The sequence below is a fragment of the Gopherus flavomarginatus genome, chromosome 7 (genome assembly GCF_025201925.1).
Source record: "Gopherus flavomarginatus isolate rGopFla2 chromosome 7, rGopFla2.mat.asm, whole genome shotgun sequence".
Lineage (NCBI taxonomy): Eukaryota > Metazoa > Chordata > Testudines > Testudinidae > Gopherus > Gopherus flavomarginatus.
Window position 1 is genome coordinate 17,533,375 of NC_066623.1, and position 25,732 is coordinate 17,559,106.

Sequence of the window (25,732 nt, forward strand, 5' to 3'; positions counted from 1 at the left end):
TCCACTAACATGGGACAGTCGCTGATCAAAATATTTATTGCTCTGTATTGAAAATCAAGGTTTACATGATCATCCAGGGATTAGCACTTGAATGGCTACTGGAAGGGTAGGGGATCAGTCTGGTTACAGTATTTCTTAGTGATTATTGGTGGGAGACATTGGGGACCACTTTGAAAGTATGAAATTAGGACCTTTTCCACTGTTTCAGTACCACCTCTCTGAATATAAAAACAGCCATTCTGGGTGAGACCAATGGTCTATCTAGCCCAGAATCCTGTCTGCTGACAGTGGCCAATGCCACATGGTTCGAAGGGAATGAACAGAACAGGCAATTATTAAGTGATCCATCGCCTGTTGTCCTGTCCAAGCTTCTAACAGTCTGAGGTTTTGGAACAGCCAGACCATGGGGTTGCATCCCTGACCATGTTGGCTAATAGCCATTGATGAACCTATCCTCCATGATAAGCAGTAAAGTCACAATAAACCCAGCACGTGACCAGAGTTCGAGGCCTCAAGAAGGTCCAGATGTGCTCATTGAAAGCTATAGCCAGGTTACTCTCCCAAATTATTACTTTAATAACTACAGATGTTAATCATCATATGAAATATCTTTATTTTATGTTTTTAATAAGATATTCTCCTTAATTGACATGATGTTACTTGTAGGGGCATCAGTCGACACGTGCAAAGAAGTGTTTTTGTAAATCTGGTAATTGCACACCTAATCATCTAAGCAGGGGAGGGGACAAGCTGGTGGGGGGAAGCGAGGAATGGTATTTGTACATGCAAAATGTGGAGAGTACTCAAGCAAAAAAGTTTATGCTACAAATCACTAATATTACAGGCTGAGTTAAGGAGAAACATTGAAAGTTTCACACAATATATTTAGCTTCAAATCAATGTATCATTTTGTTTCCAAGAGAATAGAGACCATAATTCACCTACAAAATGTGGGGCATGCAGGGCAATTTCTTGCTGTGAATGTCAAAGTGTATTTCACCGATGGAATGGTTTATCTGATGTTAAGGCGGGTCTGGACAGAGGTCAATGCTTTTGAACAAGATTGTGAGTGTTGAAGCTAAATCGTTTTACAGACATTAGCTTTTCAGTAAACGGCTGAAGCTAAGATTTGTGTTCAGTCAGAGAATACCTTGACTGAAATGAAAATCAGTCAAAGAGGCAGTTGATATTTTGTGGGTTTTGTAGTAATTTAGAAATGTACCTCTGCAATTGGATAGGATAATCTTCACTTCCTGTCCTAAACTATTGTACAGTGTGATCATGGGCCGCAAAACAATGATCATATTCCAGCATAGCTGGTTGCTTTATACAATAAAAGAATAGATTCCATATGGCATGTGAGAGATACTTTGGATCTTTCAGGAAGAAAGGTACTAATTATAAACCAAATACAACATGCATGTAGTCAGCAGATCCATCCATAACTGCTAGCAGAAGTCCAGGAAAGAGAGAGAGAGAGAGAGAGAGAGACCCTATGTGATGACACTAGGTGGCACAGAATGAGAGTCATAGAGTCCATCTGCATCCAACAATGTCAATAAAGAAATCCTTTAACATTCATCACAAATGGCTCCTCTCTTCTGTAATGCTGGAAACACTATAGTATATATATTTAATTACCATGGTGTATATGTAGTATACACACACACACACACACACACACACACACACACACAGATTTGTCCATGGTGTATACTATAGTGTCTCCTGCATTATAGAAGATAAAGGAGCCATTTTTAATGAAGCAGTCTGTAAGATTTACCCCTCCCAATTCCCTCAAGATCCTGAATCACAGGGTCCTTCTTTAGCAAGAGTAGGTCTGATGAATCCTCTCTTCAGAACCAAGTGAAGCTGTTCCAAAGGACGGTTCCACACTAGGAACAGCTGCTAATTTTTTACTCTTATGCACTGCTAGGCACTGAAAAGTCTCTGGATTCAATCCTGAGCTCACACTCAACACAGCTCAGATAGAAGGAGGCAAAGGTGGCTCATAACCAAACCTACCACCTTCCTGGATTCAGGGGTCAAAATCTGCAGCGATTATAGGCAGTACTGCTCCTCGGAGGCAGCTGGAGATAGGCTGTTGTAATAACAGACAGCCCCCAAGAACAGCCCAGAACTGGAAGGGTGTAAAAATAGCCGCCACCATAATACCTCTGCCCTGGGGCTGAAAGTTCGATGACTGCCTTTTAAAATATTGATACAATCACCCAACAGAATTTTAGATCTGTGATATTCTCTGTTCAATTCTAAGGAACTTTCCTAAGAGTGGTTTAAAGTACGTCTCTGTGTCAACTCAGTGCATATGCGCTCATTCATTTAAAAGGAGAGTACTTTGATTTAGGCCATGGCTACACTGGCACTTTACAGCGCTGCAACTTTCGCGCTCAGGGGTGTGAAAAAACACCCCCCTGAGCTCTGCAAGATACAGCGCTGTACAGCCTCAATGTAATCAGTGCTGCAGCGCTGGGAGCGCGGCTCCCAGCGCTGCAAGCTACACCCGTAAGGGATGTGGTTTACCTGCAGTGCTGGGAGAGCTCTCTCCCAGTGCTGGCGCTCCGACTACACTCACACTTCAAAGCGCTGCCGGCAGTGCTTTGAAATTTCAAGTGTAGCCATACCCTTAGCTGCTAAGCTATTTAACACCAGCTGCTGCTGAGGCTACAGAGCCCCCTAGTGAAAATCTGAACTGTGCATGTCAGAGCCCTGGGTTAGAAATCCTGCATGAAACCTTTGCATAGGAGAGCTATTCTGTTACATGGATAGTTGTGAATAATCAAGGGACTGGCAGGAGGTAAATTTGCTTTAACACTCTCTTTTTCACATAGGACAGTGCTATTGGTTAGGCTATGTCAGGACATCTCAAAGGAGCAGGTCTTGCCTTCCAGGATCCTCAGAAGAGCTCATTCCTATGCAAAGTCCTCTATCCCAATACACAGAGCTCCCCTCATCATAAGGTGGAGGCACAGAGGCAGGGAAACCTAGAGATGTGGTTGCCCTTTCCCTAGCAGTCCATCATAGATTATTAGGATTAGAAAGGACCTTAAGAGATCATCTAGTCCAACCCCCTACTCAAAGCAGGACCAATCCCCAAATGGCCCCCTCAAGGACTGAACTCCTAACCCTGGGTTTAGCAGGCCAATGCTCAAACCACTGAGCTATTCCTCCCCCCTGGTTTCATGGATCTGCTGATATTGGGCTAGAATGCAAGTGCAATTTTAGCAGTTGTCACAGTGGAGCATTATGCTCGTTTCAAACCTATTGCATGTGTGTTAAAATATCTCGGACTTCAGACTGGAAAACTAAGTCACAGTTCACAGGAAAAAAAACAAAAGAAAATCTCACACAATTGGAGTGATATAACATCTTAGAATTACCTGGTGGGATCTGAATTTTCCTTCCAGCCCTTCTGACTGAAACATGCATAGCAATAAACTTCTCATCTCGCCTGATAGCTATAAGAATGGCGTTCTCATGACCTAATTGCCTTTATTCCAGAACATGGTCTCTTCAGAAGAGTTAGAAGATTTGTCTGACAAAGAAAAACCCATGCAGATTGTCCTGAGGCTACAATAGCTTGTTTGACCTTTTGCTAAACTTGAAACCCCCTGTTGAATTTTTTTCTTTAATAGAGAAAACATTGGAGAAAGAGACGTTATTACAAAAGGGGACATGGTGTCAAGGTGGCTGATTCAGGAGACAGCAGTGTGGGGGGTGGGGAGTAGGAGAGAAAACTGTATTTGTCATAAACAGATAGCTAAGGGTTAATGTCTCTTTCACCTGAAGCACCTGACCAGAGGACCAATCAGGAAACCGGATTTTTTCAACTTTGGGTGGAGGGAATTGTGTGTCTGAGTCTTTTGTCTGTCTGCCTGCTTTCTCTGAGCTTTGGAGAAGCAGTTTCTACTTTCTAGTCTTCTGTTTCTAAGTGTAAGGACAAAAAGATCAGATAGTAAGTTATATGGTTTCTTTTCTTTGGTATTTGCATGAATATAAGTGCTGGAGTGCTTTGATTTGTATTCTTTTTGAATAAGGCTGTTTATTCAATATTCTTTTAAGCAATCGACCCTGTATTGTATCATCTTAATACAGAGAGCCCATTTGTATGTATTTTTCTTTCTTTTTATATAAAGCTTTCTTTTAAGACCTGTTGAAGTTTTTCTTTACTTCAGGGAAATTAAGTCTGTACTCACCAGGGAATTGGTGGGAGGAAGAAATCAAGGGGAGATCTGTGTGTTGGATTGCTAGCCTGATTTTGCATTCCCTCTGGGGGAATAGGAAAGTACTATTTGTTTCCAGGATTGGAAACAGAGAGGGGGAGTCCCTCTGTGTAGTTTCACAGAGCTTGTGTCTGTGTATCTCTTCAGGAGCACCTGGAGGGGGGAAGGGAAAAAGGATTATTTCCCTTTGTTGTGAGACTCAAGGGATTTGGGTCTTGGGGTCCCAGGGAAGGTTTTTCAGGGGGACCAGAGTGCCCCAAAACACTCTAATTTTTTGGGTGGTGGCAGCAGGTACCAGGTCCAAGCTGGTAACTAAGCTTGGAGGTTTTCATGCTAACCCCCATATTTTGGACGCTAAGGTCCAAATCTGGGACTAAGGTTATGATAGTATTGTTCTTCAGAGACAAATGACACCAGAAAACACAAATGCCCTGCAAAAGAGACAAATATTAAGTTGCTGATATGAGTCTGCTTTTGCTAGCCAGCTCAGTGATTCAGAAATTGTCCCATAGGGAGGGTACAGAATTACGGATCTTAGCTTCTGATGTCACCCCCAGTTAAGGTGCTGACAAATCCATTTGTATCTGTCAGAAATAGATTGCCACATTATGAAAAAGTGAACTGCTCAAGTTGCAGGAGCCTGTTTAAAGGTAACAGCCTTTAACTGGGCAGAATATTAAATAGCACAATCGTTTCTTGGACCCAAAATGACTCAGAGCAAAACAACAAATGCTGTAACTCTTTTCTTCGCTCTCTTTTTATCTTTGTTTTTGAGAAACGTTTACTGCATGTGTCTTGAGGCTGACGGCTACATAGATTGCTTTTTAAACATGGTGCCAAAAGAGGCTTTTAGCATCAAGGATATTTTAAAATTTGCTATGAAAAAGAAGCAGCAGCCACCTCTCCCTTTTTCTTTTTATCATGAATGTTTATGTAGCCCTATATATTATTAATCGAATGACTCAAACATGCCAAACACAAAAAGGAAAGGAAATATTTAAAGGAGCTATCTTTTAGCAGACTGAAATAAATAGATTGTTAGCAACTGAGGTAGAGGTATTGTTGGCAGAATAGCCTCTATAATGATAATCCTATCTAAGTGTAGGACTGAGTTATTCAAATGCTTTGATTTTCACAGCCTTCAAAACCCCTGATATGCAAAAGATGTATAGAGGGGAGCAATTAAGTGGAAGTACTCAGTGAGTGATAGAAGAAATACTCAAAGCAAGTTCAAGATGATTTGAACAGAATGATACATGACTTGTTATACTGAATGGAACGTTATATGCATAACACTATGGACCTCCCATTGTCATTGCATAATTTTAAGGGGGTAATTTCTTTTCATCTATTGCACTGGTGGTATGGGGCACAATACAGCACCCCAAGAACTTTGAGGTGTCTATATCTGAGAAAATTGTCCTCCGGACATATGTTCATAAGTCAGATCAAGAGTAGGACACTAGTCAAGAACGGCTACTGCATATCCACTCCAAGTGAATAGGATATATTTTTAGAAAAAGTCTCTATTTAATGCTTGAAATCAAGACAAGAAAATAAGCAACTCAGAGGAAATTAGCAAAAATCTGAAGCTAATCTGAAGAATTAGCAACGGGCAAAGTGACCTGAAATTAAAACAAAAAACAAACACCCATCCTAACATTTTTCTGACAAAACTCAGATTATACATTGACTTTAATTGGTAGAAGTAATTGGAGTTATGCTGATTTGCACCAGTTCATGATATAACCACACTGTTACCAATATAATCTAAGATTATTAAAATTGGAAGGCATTTGACTAGGCATTTATCATGCATGAGTCCAGGTGGACAATGTTTGTGCCAAAAATACTGCAGCAAAATGTTTGTTTTTTTTAAATTGTTCCCATTGGTATTTAAGAACATGGGGACAGTTCTATTGTTCTTAAGGATTGAAGGATGTTGTTGTTGTTTTAAACACAGAGCTTACTTTTAGTGCCATATTTCTTCAGATGGTGTCCTTTTGATGACCCAACATTTTTGATACACATCCTTCTTTCTGGATGATATGCTTTAGTTAGATACAAGCTACTGGGCTTAATACAGGAGTAATCAGATGAAACTCTATTTATGAATCTAATTGAACCTATAGATATTTTGAGATTCAGCTCCTCACCATGAGGAAAGTGTTGGGAAATACAAGAGACTGGGAGAGAAATCTTTATGCACTGGGTAATTAAACGCATGGAATGAACAACTAAACTAAAAGCAGCAGTTGAAGCTGCAACTGGGAACGTGTTCAAAAATGAATTAGGTACTTAGAGTGAAAAAAATTGTAAAGTACAAATGTTACCTCATGTAACAAATGAACAGAAAAAAGATCTAGAGGACCCACATGAGTGTGATGCCTTTCATCTCAGGGCTTGTCTACATCACAAAGTTGCAGCGCTGGTGAGGGGGTTACAGCGCTGCAACTTAGGAGGTGTACACATCTGCAGGGCATCACCAGCGCTGCAACTCCCTGTTTGCAGCACTGGCCGTACTCCCGTTTTGTCTCGGGTGTAGAGGATCCAGCGCTGGTGATCCAGCGCTGGTAATCAAGTGTAGACACTTACCAGCGCTTTTCTTGACCTCCGTGGAATAAGCAGGTATCCCAGCATACCTGAGGAAGCCTCTGGTAATCAAGCAGGTCTCCTTCCCCGGTTTGCTCTCGCGTTCCCCGAACCCCCGAGCAAGCAGGTCTCCTTCCCTGCGGTTTGCAGGGGGGTTCGGGGAACGCGAGAGCAAACCGCGGCGAAGCTGGTCTCCTTTCCCGGTTTGCTCCAGTGTTCCCCGAAACCCCCGAGCAAGCAGGTCTCCTTCCTTGCGTTTTGCTCTCGCGTTCCCCGAACCCCGAGCAAGCAGGTCTCCTTCCCCGCGGTTTGCAGGGGGGTTCGGGGAACGCGAGAGCAAACCGCGGGGAAGCTGGTCTCCTTCCCTGCGGTTTGCTCTCGCGTTCCCCGAACCCCGAGCAAGCAGGTCTCCTTCCCTGCGGTTTGCAGGGGGGTTCGGGGAACGCGAGAGCAAACCACGGCGAAGCTGGTCTCCTTCCCCGGTTTGCTCTCGCGTTCCCCGAACCCCCCTTGAAGCCGCCCAACAGCGCTGCAGTGTGGCCACATCTAACACCACTTGCAGCGCTGGTTGCTGTAAGTGTGGCCACTCTGCAGCGCTGGTCCTATACAGCTGTACTAATACAGCTGTAACAACCAGCGCTGCAAAATTGTAGATGTAGACATACCCTTAGTCTGTGAATACTGCATGCTCTCATTCTTTCTCAAAGTTTCTAATAAAACTCTTCTGAGCATCAAGAACATTTTTTTTGTTTTGGGCCCAGATTTTTAAAGGTGTTGCAGTTCCTGAGTGCCCAAACCCCTTTAGAAATAGATTTAGGCTCCTCAACAAGCCAGGCATTGCTACACTCAGTGATCTTGATCTTTCAAAAAAGAAAATTAAATGAATTTGGAGTTGATGAAAGAGTAATGAATGACAGCCACAGAGACTGAAGCCTTCTGTCCTCCTACAGAACAGGGAGCAACAATGCATGTTCATGCATGCCACTCACTCAGGGCATCCTGGACTGGAGCGATGACTACACTCTGAGCCCAGGCTACAGAAATATTGAATAAAAAGAGAACTAGGAGTTTCCAAATAAGAAGACATGGCCAATCCCTTCACCCAATATTTAATGCCTCTTCTGTTTCCTTTGCAGGGTAAGTCCGTCTCCATACACGAAAGCTGTATCTCTACCTGTATTGGTAAAGTTAGAAGAGTACAATTCAATTATAATGGTATAAATGTGTTTATAATGTTTATTCCCATAAGGGAAGGTGAATAAACTATGCTTCTATGAGTACTTTAGTGGCATAGTCTCAGGTGGCCTGGGTGGATTATGGGCCTGTTCAGCCTGTGTGAACACCAAATTTAAGTTAATTCATTCATACCCAATATAAATGATTTCTGTAATGTCAGACCTTTGGTCACTGCCAGTCCACCATAAGTGAAAGCCCACCCAAATTTCCTTCTTAACTATACCACTGATGCACTTTTATAATAATAAAACTGCATCCACACTAGAGGGTTTAAAAGTATAATTAAACAAAATAGTGTGTGTAGACCAGGATTAAGTATCTTTCTTGACCAACAGTTCCGTGGCCTAAGCAGCAAGGAGAGGCATATTATGTCCATGTCCACGCTCAACCAGTGAAATCTTTAGGAACACTTTCTTATCCTTTGCTCTAAACCACTGAGGCAGTTCCTCCTTGACAGCTAATAAACTTTTGATGAGACCATTTCAGATCTGTTCAGAGATGTATTATAAATTTTAATTTTCTGTTTATTTAATGAAACTCATTTAAACTAATCCTCATTTTCTAGCAAGTGTAAAAAAAAGTTCCATTTAATTAAAATTAATGATTTTCATGCCTACAAATGATTTTCAGGCTCAGCGGATGAGAATTAACACTTTGTGCTGAAGGGAAGTACCAGTGCAATGCTCTACTATATAAGGCAAAAAATCTCTGCCAAATATCATAACTTCTATAGATAGTTTAGACTTCTGCTTTTTGCAGGGAAAATAGCAATTGGGAGAAATCAAGTTTGTGAATATTGGGCAATCTTTCCAGCAAGAATACAAGTGTTTGTAGATTAATTGTTTCCAGAACATTTGATTCAATAACACTGATTATCCCCTTTTTATTTTTATGTTTTATTTTTTTAGAATTAACATTGCAAAGAGTGGGAAGAGAAAAGGATTTAAACATCATTTTTTAAAATGCCTTATTAATACTGTGGCATTTTAGTTCTGGCAGGTTTTAGATACTAATGACAAAATTAAATGAAAGACTCTGACATAAGACATGAAGATTAGGCAAATGGCAAAACACATTTGGCTGTGCATTGCTATTGATTACTTCCCTCTTATGTAGCCCCCACTGCATCCTTTCAGCAATATGTATAATTTATTAGAGAAGTGAGAGTAAAATCCTCTCCATGCAGAACTGCTGAAATTACTTTTGCTCAAAGTCAATGGATGCAGTTAGATTTTTAAAAACATCAACTTAGAATCAAGGACAAATTCTATTTAAGCCAATGTTTTAATCTAAAATCAAATTTGACAGTTATTACCAACATTAAAAGGTAAAAAACATATCACACTCACCTTTACACAGACCCCACAATGCAACGAGTTGCTATAAAGTATCTGGAATGTTTACAATCACTGTTACTTCTATACACAAACTAATGAAACTTCAGGTTTCTTAGGGCCTGACCTAGCATCCGCCTTCGCACTGAATTCTCAGTATGGTAAGGAATCGCAAGGCTGAATCAATTAAATCTGACAAATAGTTTGAAGAAGTATTTTCTCACACTCTTTCTTTCTGAAGTCTGTGGAGGCTGGAGGGCGGGGACTGGCTATTTAAAATATTGTAATTTCTCTTCTAAGATTAAAACAGAAAAAACACCTCACCAAACCAAACTGTATCTCATTTAAGCCCTAGTTGGATGTCATGTGCCGTCTTGTCTGTATTGAGGTGAATGTTACCCATTTGCTCCTGATGGAGTTTTGCCATCGACTTCAGCGGGAGGAAGTTCTCATCCCATCTCCACCATTCCCCCCCCCCCAATGAAGGAACCTGATTCTGACCTCACAGCTCATTTTACTCCAGTGAAGATACTCCAGTTTTATTTTACCAGCATGGGGCCCATAATGTAGACAGGCAGGAGTTGATGAAGTTTGTTAAAGAATGTTAAGTCATTAAACAACTGCAATCAGTATCTGAACATGACACCTAACTTAGGATGATTTATTGCTTGAGGGGATAAAAAGCCACTTGCTGTTTGAGCTGTGATTGTCAGTGACTGTGTTATAGACACTGGAAATGAGAAATGCCTGTCTTCCACAATTGGCTTCAATATAAAAAGTGAAGAATTTAATTTGGCTCACACGGGGTGCGAGCCTGCTGAGCACTCAGGCCCAGATCCAGAAAATAACTTAAGCGCTTGCTTAAACTTTAAGCCCTTGGACTAGTCCCAGGGGCTTCACTGAGGTTGTTTAAAGGGGGGCAGAATTTGGCCCTAATGCTTTAAAAATCACAACCTCAAGTGGTTCAAGATGAGGCTGAAATGAAAAATGCCAGAAGCTGCCAGAGTGAAGAGATTCTACAAGTAGACCTGCCAAAGAGAACACAATGTGCAGACACGTGTTTTGTCCTGCTTCTGCTAATCAGGCTTTTGCTGCTGCTCTTGCAGAAAAGCCTGAAGAGAAACAGAATAATTAAATTATGGTGAGCTCCAGAACCAGATATATTTTAAAACAAAATCGAAGCAGTGAAAGGCACTTTGTGTGGGTGATGCCATACAAGCTGCCACATCAACACTGTTGTCAAGGGAAAATGCTTTCAGGCAGAACTGGAACCAGGGCCGAAATCTCTCTCCTTGTTCCTGTCCTCTTGTGTGGTTTCTCCTCTCTGTAACTTACTGGGAACGCAGTGTTAAAAAGTTGGACATAACCTGAGGTGATCATTTATGCATCCCCAAAATACTAGACATTCCAATATTTGTATGACCCTGCCCCCACTGGTGTGACCTCACCATTTTGAAGAGCTTGCCATCCTGCCCCACCAGAGTGACCAGAGCAATGTGCTCTTCAAAATGGCTTCCCCTGTCTGTGATACCAGACAAAACTATGTCCTGTTTTGTCTCTGTACTGGACAGGGGACAAACCATTTAAAAACAGGACTATCGGGTTTAAAGCTGGAAGATGGGTATGGCTATTTCACATTGCCTTTACTGGGAAGAATAAGGTGGTACTTTGTAATACTAATGCTCCTGTCATCTGAGAATGTTCACATATTTTTACAAGCATTGACTAAACCACCTGTGTGGTAGTTAATTTTATCGCCAATTCACAGATATGGAAATTGAGGGACAGAGAGGTGAGATTTTCTCAAGGCTGTACAAGAAGGTATTGGCTAACAGGTGCTAGAACCCAAGAGTCCTGACACCAAGTTACTTCATTTATCATTCATGCTCCCTCCTCAGTGAATATTCATCAAAGCAACAGATCTAAATGCAGACGAGTGTTTCTTTTGCATTTACCTATCTTAGTGCTGATACAAACTCTCAGCAAGATTGAGGCTCAATCCTGAATATCATTCATGAGGAACTCTCACTCAAGTATCCCTGTGGGATTTGGGGACATAACAAAGGTGTAAATACATGCTACTATATGCAGTGAGACTACTCCCATTGTAAGGAAGGATTACTTGTGAGTGAGGATTGCAGGATTGGTCATTTAGATTTGTAAGCTTTTTGAGGCAGAGACTTTGTCTTTACTCACTGTGTTACTGTGAGCACCTAAACTGGTATATATAATAAATATAGAAATATAAATAATAAACACCCACTGTCCACCCTACCAATCTTTGAGGTATATTCCACACCACTCCTTAGTCATGTGGTACCATCTCTGATCTGCGGCATAAAGCTACTGTCCTCTCCTCCTCAAATCCATTCAAGACTCATCACTACCATGATGCCTACAATAAATCAGCTGATATGTTTGACTCAGCTGTGAGGCAACTGAGGGACAATTAGAGAAAGCTGATGTTTATGTAATTACAAAGCTAAAATAAAAATAGAAAAAATAGAAAATGTATATAGCTAGCACCCAAAAGGGCTTGGGGATGGTATTTTTCTTAGGCTCTGACCCTACAAATAGTTAAGCACACACACTTAACGTTACACGCCATGAATAGGCCCATTGACTTCAGGTACGTTTTTGTAGGATTAGGTCTTGGATCCAGATTCAGGAAAGCTGATAGGCGCAGGATTAAATCCATCCCCATTCAGGAAAGCATTTAAACATGTGCTTAACTTTCTGAACAGGGGATATTTTGCTGGATCAGGGCCTTAGATTTCTAGCACTACTGTATTTGAGGGTACAGCACCTAGGGTGACCAGATGTCCCAATTTTATAGGGGCTTTTCCTTAAATAGGCTCCTATTACCTCCCATCCCCATCCCAATTTTTCACACTTTCTGTCTGGACAGCCTACCTAGCCCAATAGGGTGCTGATCGTGACTAGGGTTGGAGATTCTGCTGTAATAGAGATATTAAACAAATAGCAAGTATATTTAACACATTGTTTACAGGGAAAAACCTCAGTTTTCTCCCATGAGTGACCTTCAAAGTTAAGAAGCAGCTATAGATTTGTTTGTAATGGTTTTGTCATCTTTAAGCTTATGGTTTCTGTTTTATACTTGCTATTCACTTTTGGTGAAATAGTGCCTTTCCGCTTATGATAAAACGTGGCATTTTCACTCCCAGTAATGCTTGAATCTCAGCTAGAGTTTGAAATCATTTTTTATTTAATTTACCATGGCAAAGCAGAACTTGACAAATTAATGTGTGGGAGTTGGACAGCCATAATTTTCTAATTACTAGTATAAAATCCGAACAAACTGAAGAAATACATTAATATCACACTTAAACTATTAAAAGCTGAACTCCCTTACAACATGCTTTTGTAATCACTGTTCTTTCTGGGGTTATATTCAGCCTCAGCCATTCATCTCAAAGATTAAGGGGCTTTCAAGTTAAACATGTGCTTTTGTAGTCCAGCAGCCACCAACTTTCCATATTGATGTGCTTTTCAAACAGCAGCAAATAAAAGCATTTGTTCCCACATTAATTATGTTCCCAAATCTCCATTTTATTTGGCATTCAAATGCACTGATTTTAATTTTTAATTATTTTGTTGAAGGAAATAAATATTTTTTATGGTCCAGCTGATAAATCTTGACAACTTGCTGAGTTTTGCCAAGTTTCAAATGGCTAATTTATTTCACTTAAAAAAAAAAAGCAACATAAAAAATTCTACTGTAGCTATATTTGTGTTTACAGGTATTTTAATTTATGTCTTGAAATTTAGTAGGTTGGCATGTGTTAGGGGCAACGGGTCCTCCATACTTCAGTGGTAAAGTTTGAGGTGTAAATAAATGATTTTTTCTCCAATATACTCTCCAGTCGATTTAAAAAAAGATAAATGAAACCTGCATGAAATCAATGCCTTTTCTCTTTTAGTTCAACTAGTAATTAGTTCTTGTAGCGCTATTAGCATTCTACTGTAAGTTAGAATGTGTAGGACAGTGGTGAATGAATTACATGTCAAATTAATTACCCTATTTTATTAGGAGGACCTATAATGGAGAGTCTACTATCTGATTATCCTAGATTAAACGAGATATTCTTCAACTTTGGTTTATTTGGGCATACTTTAATATAAAGTTATAAATAGTTCACAAGGGGTTAATGATAATAGATGTTACAGATAAGTAATAAGTATTATAGATGGTTGGAAGGTATTATGCAGGATAAGCAACCAACTGACCTATTGAACTCCATAATAATAATTTGTAACCATAAATATACCATTTATTAAAACATCTAGTAACCATTTATTAACCTATTATAAGCTATTTATAAATGGAAACTTAATATAAAAATATCACTTATTATATTTAGGAGTACAGCTTTTATAATCCTTATAGCCTTTATAACCTTTGGGTTATAGCATAGATCTCTGTGAATCAAGGGACCAAGGCATTTGGAAGCTGTGAAATTTAAAGTTACTGGCCAATAGATCAGTCTCTTTACACTCTCAGACCCCCTTCACACTCCATTTTTGGGAAAATACCAACCAAATCCGCTACATCAGTCATCTGTCCTATATTGGTTTATTTTTCAATGATCTCACACTAGGACCTGCTGCTTTCATGGCATGTGCATTTTAATCAGATTTTTAAAAGGCACTTTACCCTTCTTCCAGGAGTCAAACCACCCTCTTAGTTTGTGGGCTGTAACTCTAACCATGAGATAATTAATGTCCTTTCTTATCAGCACTTGAATACAAGTGGCTTTTCTAAGTCTTTTTCCCCATCCCCTTCAGAAAGAAATATTTAACCATTTATTTCCCATTTCTGACCAGGAATTTCCACTATCCTGGGATATAATAGCACAACAATTAGCAACTCCATTCCTCACCCCCTCATCCTTTGTCACCCATTTGCTGTTCCATTAGTGGGATCTGCTTACACGGCGTACAAAGGTTATCACCAAGCGTTATTTCCATCCCTTGTACTTTATCATCTTCTCTCTGATAGCTGACTTTGTAACTTTTGTCTGCAATACCTAGGAGGGTAGTATCTGGAATTAATGGCAATGCCAAGACAGACATCAGCCCACACAAAATGTTCCTACATAGAGACGGCATAATCACCTGCGTGTTGCTTGGCTGGCTTAATGATGGGGCTCTCAAAACTACCACAGAGAGCAACACATTTCTCAGAGAGCAGCATAACCAACAGTGGTACACTCTGATTGCTGTCCTGCCGCTTCAGTGTGGTGCTTTGTCTTCTGCTAATGGATCTTACTAACTGAAACAAAACGTTATTCTTATCATCAGGCCTGCTGAGATCCCAGCATTTCCCAATTGCAGACAAGAATGTTTATTTATAATGAAATATCGAGGCACATTTATTCTCATGGAGCTATTGCCCTTTGCGCACTCAAAACTTGTCAAGTGCGGCAGAACAGATTCAGAGCAGGTTGTCAGAGGTGTGATCACAAAACCTGAGAAATGTAATGCCGGGCATTCAAATAAATAAGCTACAGCAATACCCTACCACTCATACTGCTTGTGAGAAAACTCCAGAGAAGTCCATGGGAGTTTGGCCATTATCAGGAGTTATCAGGCAGCTGGCTATATAATTCATCATCTGGATATTTGTTACAACTCCAGCTACCTAAAACATCTATGTAGCTGACAGCCAGTAATAATGGATGGTGAAATTAAGCTGAAATTAGGACTGGGCAACCCTCCAAAAGTTACATAATGCCCCTAAACTTTGGATATTCATCCACATCATATGAGTTATCAGCAGCCCTTTGGTTTGCCAATCAAAGCTAGGAGTCACGCTGAACGCTGAAGTCCTGATTCAGCACTCAGGCAAACTCCCACAGAAGCCAATGAGAGTAAGGACTCATGCCCAAGGAGCTCGACATATCATTCCTCCCCTCAGCCCTGTATTCATTTTTATAAAATTGAGGATCCCATTGTATTTTCTGCTGATCTACTTAGACTCTCACCAGACACTTGGCACTCGAGCCAGCCTTTGGGCATCATGGAGACTAAGCTGTCTTAAAGTTAAGTCAATAGCTTTTAGCTTGCAAAGATTGGCTTGATAATTATTCAGACCTATGCAAAGCCGATTAACACCCCACCCTCCCCATAACGGACTGCACTGCACCTTAAGCAGTGTAGGGGGAGGGAGAGCACTGTCTGGCTTGCTGGGGGAAATGAAATAGCGCTTTATGGGTGGGGGTTGAGAGAGAGGCTCAGATGCTGATGAAAAAGGGGTGTGATGCTGATTCATCCCCAGGGATCATAAGTGCTGGTAGCTGAAAAAGAGCAAACCAGGCGTGAGAAGCTCCTTTTCCCCAGACCAGGTGGAGCAGCACCCACTCTCCCTCCTGGTAGTGGCAGCAAGATACCAGGTTTGGTCAGGACCTGTTGTGGGCATTGTGCTAGCTGCTCCTTTCTAGGGGGACTAGAAATAAATTTTTCCCTCACCACAAATTGATGATTCCATCACCAGAATAGCACTAAGAAGGACACCTGAAGGCAAGATAAAATGAGGCTGCCCGAAAACAACAGGGCGAAGAGCTGTGGAAGCCAAGCTGAAAAACCTGGGGCACAGCTAGGGAACCCTTGAAAGACTTGCCAGAAACAGACAGGCATGGCGGAGCTAAGTCACTACCCTAAATACCAGAGGTGTAATGGGCACTAACTAACCAACCAACCAGACTGGCCTAGGTGAAGTGGGGTTTTTCGCCTTCCCCACAGCAGGTTCAGGGAGGGCTATGTTATGGTGAGTGGGGACAGGAGTTAGGCTATGATGTCACAACTCATTATGTAAGGGTGGGGTGGACATCTAGGGCAGGTACTCCACAGGGAAGGGATACAGTGACAAGATAAATGAGTTGGTAAATAACTTAAAAAGCAGGTGTTTATTAAAGGAATGGAACAGTGAGGTTTTGGGACTCCTATGACTTGCACAGCAAGGAGCCCACCCCCACTTCTTTATAGCCCTCATTTGGGAAGAGGGGTGATGGTAAGGTCCCAGCAATGGGTTGGATGGGGGACCTGGATGGGAAAGGGTGGGGGGAGACACTGGCAGAAGCTCCCCAGGTAGATGTTGAATGATTATGAAATTATCTGCACTGTACACTTTTATCTGTCGGATAGTCCCAGACATCTAAGGATAAAGTTATGGCCTGTCCTTCTTTTAGTATAGCTGGACAACTGCTCACCCTCGCTAATACTGCAGGGAGGAACAGCTGTCAGGTAGGGGAGTCACCTAGAAGAAGCTCCATGTGGTGATGAATGAAGTATGGCTGGTCAAGAGGACCTGGGCCAGAGGCAACGAGTGCATACGTTGATGGAGCTGCATGTGTGCGTAGGATTGACAGCTGCTTTTGAGAAGGAGAGTGTATGGGATTGGTAGCTTTTGGGGAGGAAGGGTACTTTTCCAGGTAATGTCACATGAATTGTTGCCCGAGACAGAAAATATCTGACAGCAGCCTTTGTTAAAATGTTGCCAGCATATCACTATGGGACCCTCTCACTCCCTCTTCTGCAGTGAGGAAATGCAATAAATTGGTGTGTCCAAAGGAAGAATGGAACCACACTTCACTTCCAAGGAGCTGGGAGGGTTCTGATGACCATAAAACCCACGGTTCAGAAAGAGTTGACTTTTGCGCTTGGGGCATCTGTGAGGTTTGGAGGCAGAACCATTTGGTGGGTGCTAGGAGCAAGTGCAAGATTTGAGGGAAGTTCCATATTTTTCCCTTTGTTGTGATTTTTTCCTCTTCCCAGACCCCACTCATGAATACTTCTATGAGGGCATGACCCAGGCAGGACTAAGGACCTCAGGCTTTGGCTGCTTGTATTAAAAGAAAAAAATTTTAAAGTTCTCATATGCAATTCCCTCTGTTGCCGCAGAAACACCCTTAGTCCTGATATTTTGGCACGTTTGCTGGTGGTGCAATAAAAGAAACGGGAAAACAGCCGAATTATTTTAGCCTCAGAAAACATTTGGTTTCAGTTTTGGGGGTTGCTTCTCGTTTTCTGAGAGGTAGAATGGTCTTATGGTTAGGGCGTGGGAATAGAACTCAAGAGACCCAGCAGTTTCAGAAATTTCCTATGCTATCTTGGGCAAGTCACTTAGGGTCAGATTTTCAAAAGGTATTTAGGTGCCTAAAGATTCAGGTAGCCACTGAATGGGATTTTTAAGAGCACCTAGTGAGTTAGGTGCCTAAGTCATCACTGACTTGTATGGAACCTGCTTAGGCACTTTTCAAATTCCCACTTGGACTTATCTGTATCTTTAGGTGCTGAAGTACCTTAAAAATGTGCTCTTTAATATCTGTGTACTTCCATCCCTTCAGCTGAAAATGGGGACCATAGTACTTCCTTTGTTTCACCTTTCAAAGTTACACTAGGTGATCATAAAATCCCTATTAGGCTTTAAATCTGCACATTCATCTACCCTGTAACTGAGTTTTAGAATGTAGTTTGTGCCATCACAAATTAGCCAGTGAGAGGAGGAGGCACCATATAAAAGCATTTAGTTTTGCTGTAAGGGACTGCTCCAAATACATCAGCTAAAGCAAGAGACAATATGTAAGACAAGGGAATCAAGATAGCACAGGTTGTTATTTTAACTGGTATAATAAACACTTTCGCATAAATGTGTGCTGGGGCTGCTAGGAATGTAATGCTACAGAGATTGAGTTTGTGACAAATGTCAGCAGGTACAAAAATCCAATCAACTTTATAATCAGATAAGGCAGTTTCTCTCAAGCATGTTGTTGGTTAAATCTTCAAAGATGTTTTGTTTTTTGTGTTAAAACCACAGCATGGCAATAGTCCTGTGCTGTGTTTTGTTTTTGTTTGTTTCTTCTAAAAATTAGAGAGACAGCATGTAAGAGCACAGGACTGGGACACTAGAACCTTCTCAGACCTTATCCTGACTCTGGAGCCTTGTATAATAGATTGCACTTTTCATCACTAGCTCTTATGTAGCACTTTGTGCGTGTAGATCTGAAAGGAGGGCAGGATCATTTATCTCCATTTTGCAGCGCAGAAACTGGGGCATGGGGAGATGAAATCATGAGTCATAGCAGATTATCTAGTCTGACCTCCTGTGTCTCACAGGTCACCACCACCACTCACACACTAAACCCAAAGCTGAACTGAGACCAAAGTGTTACAGCCCACAGGACACTAGAGTATTACATGCCACAGCCAGACAATATGGGGCAGCAAGGTGCGCCAGTGCCTGAGGACCCTGCAAGGAAGGGAAATGATTAAATGAGATATACTCAGCTAATCCTGACAAGGGACCCACATCTACATGCTGCAGAGGAAAGTAGAAAAAAAAATTAGCAAGGTCACTGCCAGTCTCACCTGGGGGGGAAATTCCTTCCCAACCCAATCTATGGTGAACAGTTAGACCGTGGGCATATGAGCAAGAACCAGCCAATCAAGTATCAGAGAGAATGCTGGTGCCAAACATGGCCATCCTTGGCATTTCAGAGGAAGGAGATCGACCCCTCTTACCTCCCGCCAAAAAAACACATTGGGGGGAATGACTCTGCTGGGTGATCTTAGGCAAGTCAAGTAACATCTGTTTGTCAGTTTCCCCATTTGTACAATAAGGATAATATTTATTAAAGATGTTCAAAAAATTTATGCAAAAAGTTTTCCCACCCACTAATATGGTTCCATCAACACTGACGTTTTGTGTGGAAAAAATATCAGTTTGAAGAAAAAATTGGTTTTCCCGCAGGAAATTTTGAAGTGAAAATTTTCATTTTGTTTTGACCTACAATGTTGATATGTTTTGTATTTGTTAGTTTAAAAGCTGCTTTTTGTTTATTTCAAATTTGTTCAAAAATTCTGGTAGGAAAACCCAAACATTTCAAATGAAGCTTTCTCATTCAATATTCTCCTGGGGGAAAAATATGATTTTTCCAACCAATTTCGTGTAGCTACCTGGCATGAGTTTTGACGATTAATCAAACAGCTTAATGAACCAGCTGCATAGCAGGTTTGCAAAGAACCCTGGACTGAACTAAATATATGTTAGGTTTGGATTCTGTATTTTCAAGAAAGTTTTCCAGAGCTGCCCTTAAACTCTTTGCAAAGCCATACCCCAACTTCCACTCCCCATTAACTACTTCCTAAGGTATTTGTGATGGGAAACCATGAGTTGCTGATCCTCCCCTGGGGGTCATGAATCAAAGTATTCACCTCTAATAATTCCCAGCTCTACAGGGACTATCAGATGCCACCAGCAACTTCTTCAGGGGACTGCGAGTTACACTGTCTTCCCTACAAAGATCTTGTACGGATTTGGAGGAGCAGGAACCCTTAGAGACAAGTGCTCCACAAATGAACTGGATATGAGAACTCTATGGGTGTCTTGAACCAGCTCGCAGATTTGTATAGAAAATTATATCCCTGCTATAGAATTCAATAGGAAAATAAAAATAAATAAATAAATCCCTAGAGAAAGCAGAACCCTGTTAGTCTATTGGCTTTTAGAATTATTTCTGTAGAACACTATACATTTTTATGAAATCCTAGTGGTAGTAAATACTATGACTTTTCCCATAAGAAAAAAAGTCCTGTATCCTCTCCTCTGTAGGCAATGGGCTTTTTAAGAGCTGATTAGCTGATCTAATTAATATTGATCAGATCAGAAACTTTTATAAAGCACTTCAAAAGTATTGGGCTAAACCCAGTGGAAATTTGCACCCTGAGCAACCCACCCAGGCTTTGCACTTGGCCCACAGTGGGAAATATTGGCAATATTTAAAATGACCATTCAAAATTCCCAAGAGATGAGCCATGCAAAATACAGGAGTCTTCTCTGCAGAAATCAGCTAACAATATCAAAACACTAATGGCTCATTTCTTCTCTGGAAGCATTTATCATTAGAAACTGTTAAAGGGCAAATTGCAATATTGTGATGTTTATTTGTTTTGTTTGAGCAGGCTCAGATTGGAATAGCTTTGTGTCAGGAATAACTGGGAACAAATAGTGGAATAACTAGGTGCTTCAGGGTAAATAATCCAGCATGTTCCCTCCCCTGCAGAACAAAGTCATTTATAGAGGACATTCAGTGATGGGGGCCTTTCTTGTTATCAGTACAAACAAAATTAAGGAGAATCATATTCTGGCATCCTTGCACAAATATATTATAATGGGAAAACATGAGATCAGCATGTGGGAAGAACTAGCATTCGAGTAATAGTACCTTGCTTTCCTCCCAAAGATTTCCCTAAAGGATTTTGCAGACTCTGGGCTAATTTTTGTAAAGGCCAGCCTCCCATTCTGCATTTCCAGCTTGCAGGTGCAGATCATTTGCTGGTGTGATTTTGTGCCTGCAATTATCCACAGGAGAAATTTGTGCCATTTAGATATTCAGCTCCTTGAGATGTAGGTGGGTAGAAATCCAGACAGCAATTTTGGCTGCAGTTACACTGGTCTACAATTTTTGAGAAGTCGTCTGCCTCAGAGATAAAATGTGATATTTATTATGTATTTTGATGTGCTGAATTCAAATAGGACAATTAAAACAACTGATTGGCTACTGTTTCTAAGATATTAAAGTTTTTACATTTTATGTCTATGTATATTGTGTAGATAGTAGAGTTTTAATCATAAATTGTAAACCTAGTCTTTTCATGTGTTTATGGTTGCTTTACATGATAATATTTCACCTGTCCTGTTTATGTAACACTTTAAAAATCAGCAAAAGGCTTATATAAATAAAATTTATTATGAAACAAAAGGCAAAAAACTATTATGTACATAGTTTAGTCCTATTCAGTGTCTACTCGGCACTTCTTGGCTTGTCTCTTGTATTCATTAAGTGGAGCATCTCTTGTCACTGTCCAGCAATAGTCTGCAAGCATTGGTGGGCTACATTTGCCCTGATAGCCTGCCAGGAGATTCCACTGCTGTTCTCTGGAGCCCAACAGCTCTGCCTTACTCTTGGGTAGTTCCAAATCCCTGACAAGGTCATTCAGTTCACCTTTCAGAGGGTAGCCGTGTTAGTCTGGATCTGTAAAAGCAGCAAAGAATCCTGTGGCACCTTATAGACTAACAGACGTTTTGGAGCATGAGCTTTCGTGGGTGAATACCCACTTCCTCAGATGCATGTAATGGAAATATCCAGGGGCAGGTATATATATGTGTAGATAGAGAAGGGGTGTGAGTGGACGAGAGCTGAGGAAGCGTTGTTCCAGGTCGGCCATGAAGATATTAGCATATTGGCATACTGATCAGTGGCACTGCTATGGGCACCCGCATGGCCCCACAATATGCCAATATCTTCATGGCCGACCTGGAACAACGCTTCCTCAGCTCTCGTCCACTCACACCCCTTCTCTATCTACGCTACATTGATGACATCTTCATCATCTGGACCCATGGGAAGGAGACTCTGGAAAAATTCCACCATGATTTCAACAGCTTCCACCCCACCATCAACCTCAGCCTGGACCAATCTACACGGGAGGTCCACTTTCTTGACACCACGGTGCAAATAAGTGATGGTCACATTAACACCACCCTATATCGAAAACCCACCGACCGCTATGCCTACCTTCATGCCTCCAGCTTCCATCCTGGGCACATCACACGATCCATTGTCTACAGCCAAGCACTGAGGTACAACCGCATCTGCTCTAACCCCTCAGACAGAGACCAACACCTACAAAATCTCCACCAAGCATTCTCAAAACTACAATACCCGCACGAGGAAATAAGGAAACAGATCAACAGAGCCAGATGTGTACCCAGAAGCCTCCTACTGCAAGACAAACCCAAGAGAGAAACCAACAGGACTCCACTGGCCATCACATACAGCCCCCAGCTAAAACCCCTCCAACGCATCATCAAGGATTTACAACCCATCCTGGACAATGATCCCACACTTTCACAGGCCTTGGGTGGCAGGCCAATCCTTGCCCACAGACAACCTGCCAACCTGAAACATATTCTCACCAGTAACTGCACACCACACCATAATAACTCTAGCTCAGGAACCAATCCATGCAACAAACCTCGATGCCAACTCTGCCCACATATCTACACCAGCGACACCATCACAGGACCTAACCAGATCAGCCACACCATCACTGGTTCATTCACCTGCACATCCACCAATGTAATATACGCCATCATATGCCAGAAATGCCCCTCTGCTATGTACATCGGCCAAACTGGACAGTCTCTACGGAAAAGGATAAATGGACACAAATCAGACATTAGGAATGGCAATGTACAAAAACCTGTAGGAGAGCACTTCAACCTCCCTGGCCACACTATAGCAGACCTTAAGGTGGCCATCCTGCAGCAAAAAAACTTCAGGACCAGACTTCAAAGAGAAACTGCTGAGCTTCAGTTCATCTGCAAATTTGACACCATCAGCTCAGGATTGAACAAAGACTGTGAATGGCTTGCCAATTACAGAACCAGTTTCTCCTCTCTTGGTTTTCACACCTCAACTGCTAGAACAGGGCCTCATCCTCCCTGATTGAACTGACCTCGTTATCTCTAGCTTGCTTGCTAGCACACATATATATACCTGCCCCTGGATATTTCCATTACATGCATCTGAGGAAGTGGGTATTCACCCACGAAAGCTCATGCTCCAAAACGTCTGTTAGTCTATAAGGTGCCACAGGATTCTTTGCTGCTTTTACAGTTCACCTTGTGTAATGAGGTGTGCTTCAGAGGAGGAGGATGGGAGAAAATGTGGGTCCTGTGACATTGATGGTTCAAGACCAGAAGTTTCATCCTCTTCCTCTTCCTCGTCTGACTCAAGTGAGAATGATTCTGGTGCATAAGGAACCGGCAGTCCTTCTCCATGGGGTACTGGGCGTATAGCTGATGGAATGTTTGGATAATGCACAGTCCACGTTTTCTTCTTTGACACACCTTTCCCAACTGGAGGCACCATGCAGAAGTAACAATTGCTGGTATGATCTGTTGGCTCTCTCCAAATCACTGGCACTGCAAAAGGCATAGATTTCCTTTTCCTCTTCAACCACTGGCGAAGATTTGTTGCACAAGTGTTGCAGCATATGTGTGGGGCCCACCTCTTGTCCTGATCTCCAGTTTTGCAGCCAAAATAAAGGTGATAGGCTTTCTTAACCATAGTGGTCATACTGTGCTTTTGTGATGCAAAAGTCACTTCGCCACAAACATAGCAGAAGTTATCTGCACTCTTCACACAAGTACGAGGCATCTCTGCTCACTTTGGCTAAACAGAAAATGTGTCCCTTTGCAAAATCAAACACTGACAAATAAGAGAGCACACACTGTATGATTTCTAGAGCTGATATAGGGCAATTTGTTCAGCAGAGTGATGTAAGCTTTGTTATGATTGCATCATCCATGACTTCTAGGACTAACATGATGCAATTCATATCATGTATGACGCAATACCAGCTTCAGATTGCATCATTCATTGTTTTGCCTAAAAAGCAAGTACTGTCCAAACCCAGCCATAGATTTATTCATAGATCCAGTCAAAGATGTATTTTAGTCATGTCTGGTTTAAACTGAGATCCCTTCCCTTTATAACTCACTTATCCTCCGCCATTCCCAAGTCAAGGATTGTATATACTGACCCAATAGCATATCTTGAAAACTAGAGCCAATCAACAATTTTAAGCATCATTTTCGTTCTCAGTGACCCAGAATTAGTAAAGTTGGACTACATTTATTTCAGAAGCATTTTGGCTGTAGAGCAGCATTATTTGTGCCAGAAAAACTGTGGCTGTAAAAAGAAAGGCTGATCAATAAGTCAGGCACTATATGTAAAGGGCTCGCTCCTGAGGGATCTAGTCACTTGATACACATACGTAGCTTCCCATTAACAGCCCTAAGGGGTGGGTGCATTTAGGATCAATATTTGGCAGGAGATGTTCATACCAAAAATCCCACAGTTGCCAGTGAGAGCATGGAGCAGAAAACAGACCAACCCTATTCTGATTTCTCCAAAAAACTTGTGGCAAGTCTGATCCTTATGGCCCCGTGCACTAGAAAATGCAAGTGATGACCTAGCCTATGGATCAGGAGGACACAAGCAGTCAGTTTTTCTTACCCAGGAACGGGTTCTGTGCTGAGCTCCCTAATGCAAACTTCTAGTTACAAGAACTGTTCGCGCACAACGAGGCTGGTCTCACCTGGAGCAGGACTACACACCCACGTGTGTACCTACACTCATTTAGTGGAGAGGCATTTGGCATCTTTCCAAACACTTACCACAATTTGGCCCTTTGGAGAATGACAAAGTGATTTACGGGCCCTCTAACAAATCCTAACTTTGGCGAAGAACCATCAGGCCTTTCCAAAAAAATGATAGTCTAGGGGTCCAGGGTATTAGCTGTGGACTCAGGAGACCCAGGTCCTATTCTGCCACAAGTATTCTGTGTGATTTTGGGCAAGTCTATCTGTGCGTCTATAAAATAGAGATTGAAGTACTTCCCTTCATCACAGCAATGGTATGATGATAAATATTATCAAGTTTGTGAGATGCTCAGATTCTGTGGTAATGGGGGGGACTATAGAAGTGCCTATGATAGAAAGGGGAATCCCCCTTCCCTTACACATGTTTACTCCAAGCAAAAGACAGTATTGACAAAGCCTGGGATGCTGATGTTTTAACTGCACTGTGATTTACCTTGCTTCTTAAGCAAAAGTAAAAAAAAATAATAAGAATATCGAGAGCTGCCTGGCCCTCATCCAAGCTCTGATAGTAGAGAAGCTGGCCTGGAGGAGGAGGAGGAACACAGCTGAGCTCTCTACTGCTGAGGCCCCAGTGCTAAGCTCAATGAAACAATGAGAAATATAACCCACTGGGAGACTGTATGTCACATCCCTCTCCAGTGGCTAGTCTAGATGGATGATACGATGACTACCAGAGAACAGAATCGCTTCTTTAGCTCAAGGAGTCGAAAGAGGCCTGAGCTTCAGTGCTGAAACTCCAGGGTTGAGCTAGAGTCTTTGAAAACCTTGAGCGCTTCCAAGTTAAGTCCTAAGAGTATGTCTACACTGCAATAAAAGCTGGCCTGGGTCAGCTGATTCAGGCTCACAGAGCTTGGGCTCCTTTTGGGTTTAGGCTGGAGCCACCCTCCCCCCATCTTGGGGTCTCAGAGTCTGGGCTCCAGCCCAAGCCCAAATGTATACACTGCAATTTTATAGCCCTGCAAGCATGAGTCGGCTGATCTGGGCCAGCTAAAGGTCTTTTACTGCAGTGGCATACAGGTCCCATCCCTCATGGCACACCTTTTTGCCAAGTCCATTTACTATGGGTTGCTAGAAGGCAG

General features: G+C 41.8%; 1 protein-coding gene and 1 long non-coding RNA gene across 4 annotated transcripts in view; one reads left to right on the top strand and one right to left on the bottom strand.

Annotated features, from left to right (window-relative positions):
• The window catches only part of LOC127055702 (uncharacterized), a 102,312-nt gene that overhangs the window by 65,318 nt on the left and 11,262 nt on the right, over positions 1-25,732 (bottom strand). The gene's annotated exons all lie outside the window — the stretch shown is intronic.
• LOC127055578 (uncharacterized) overlaps positions 21,685-25,732 on the top strand; it is a 433,156-nt gene continuing 429,108 nt past the window's right edge. For 2 of the 3 annotated variants that reach the window (XR_007775515.1, XR_007775514.1), the window contains exon 1: positions 21,685-23,073. Coding sequence is in view for 1 of the 3 variants with exons in the window: in XM_050962756.1 (XP_050818713.1) it covers positions 21,691-22,873 (1,183 nt within the window). In the remaining 2 variants the exon portion in view is untranslated. The remainder of the gene's footprint in view (positions 23,074-25,732) is intronic. The other variant, XM_050962756.1, reaches the window with a different exon arrangement.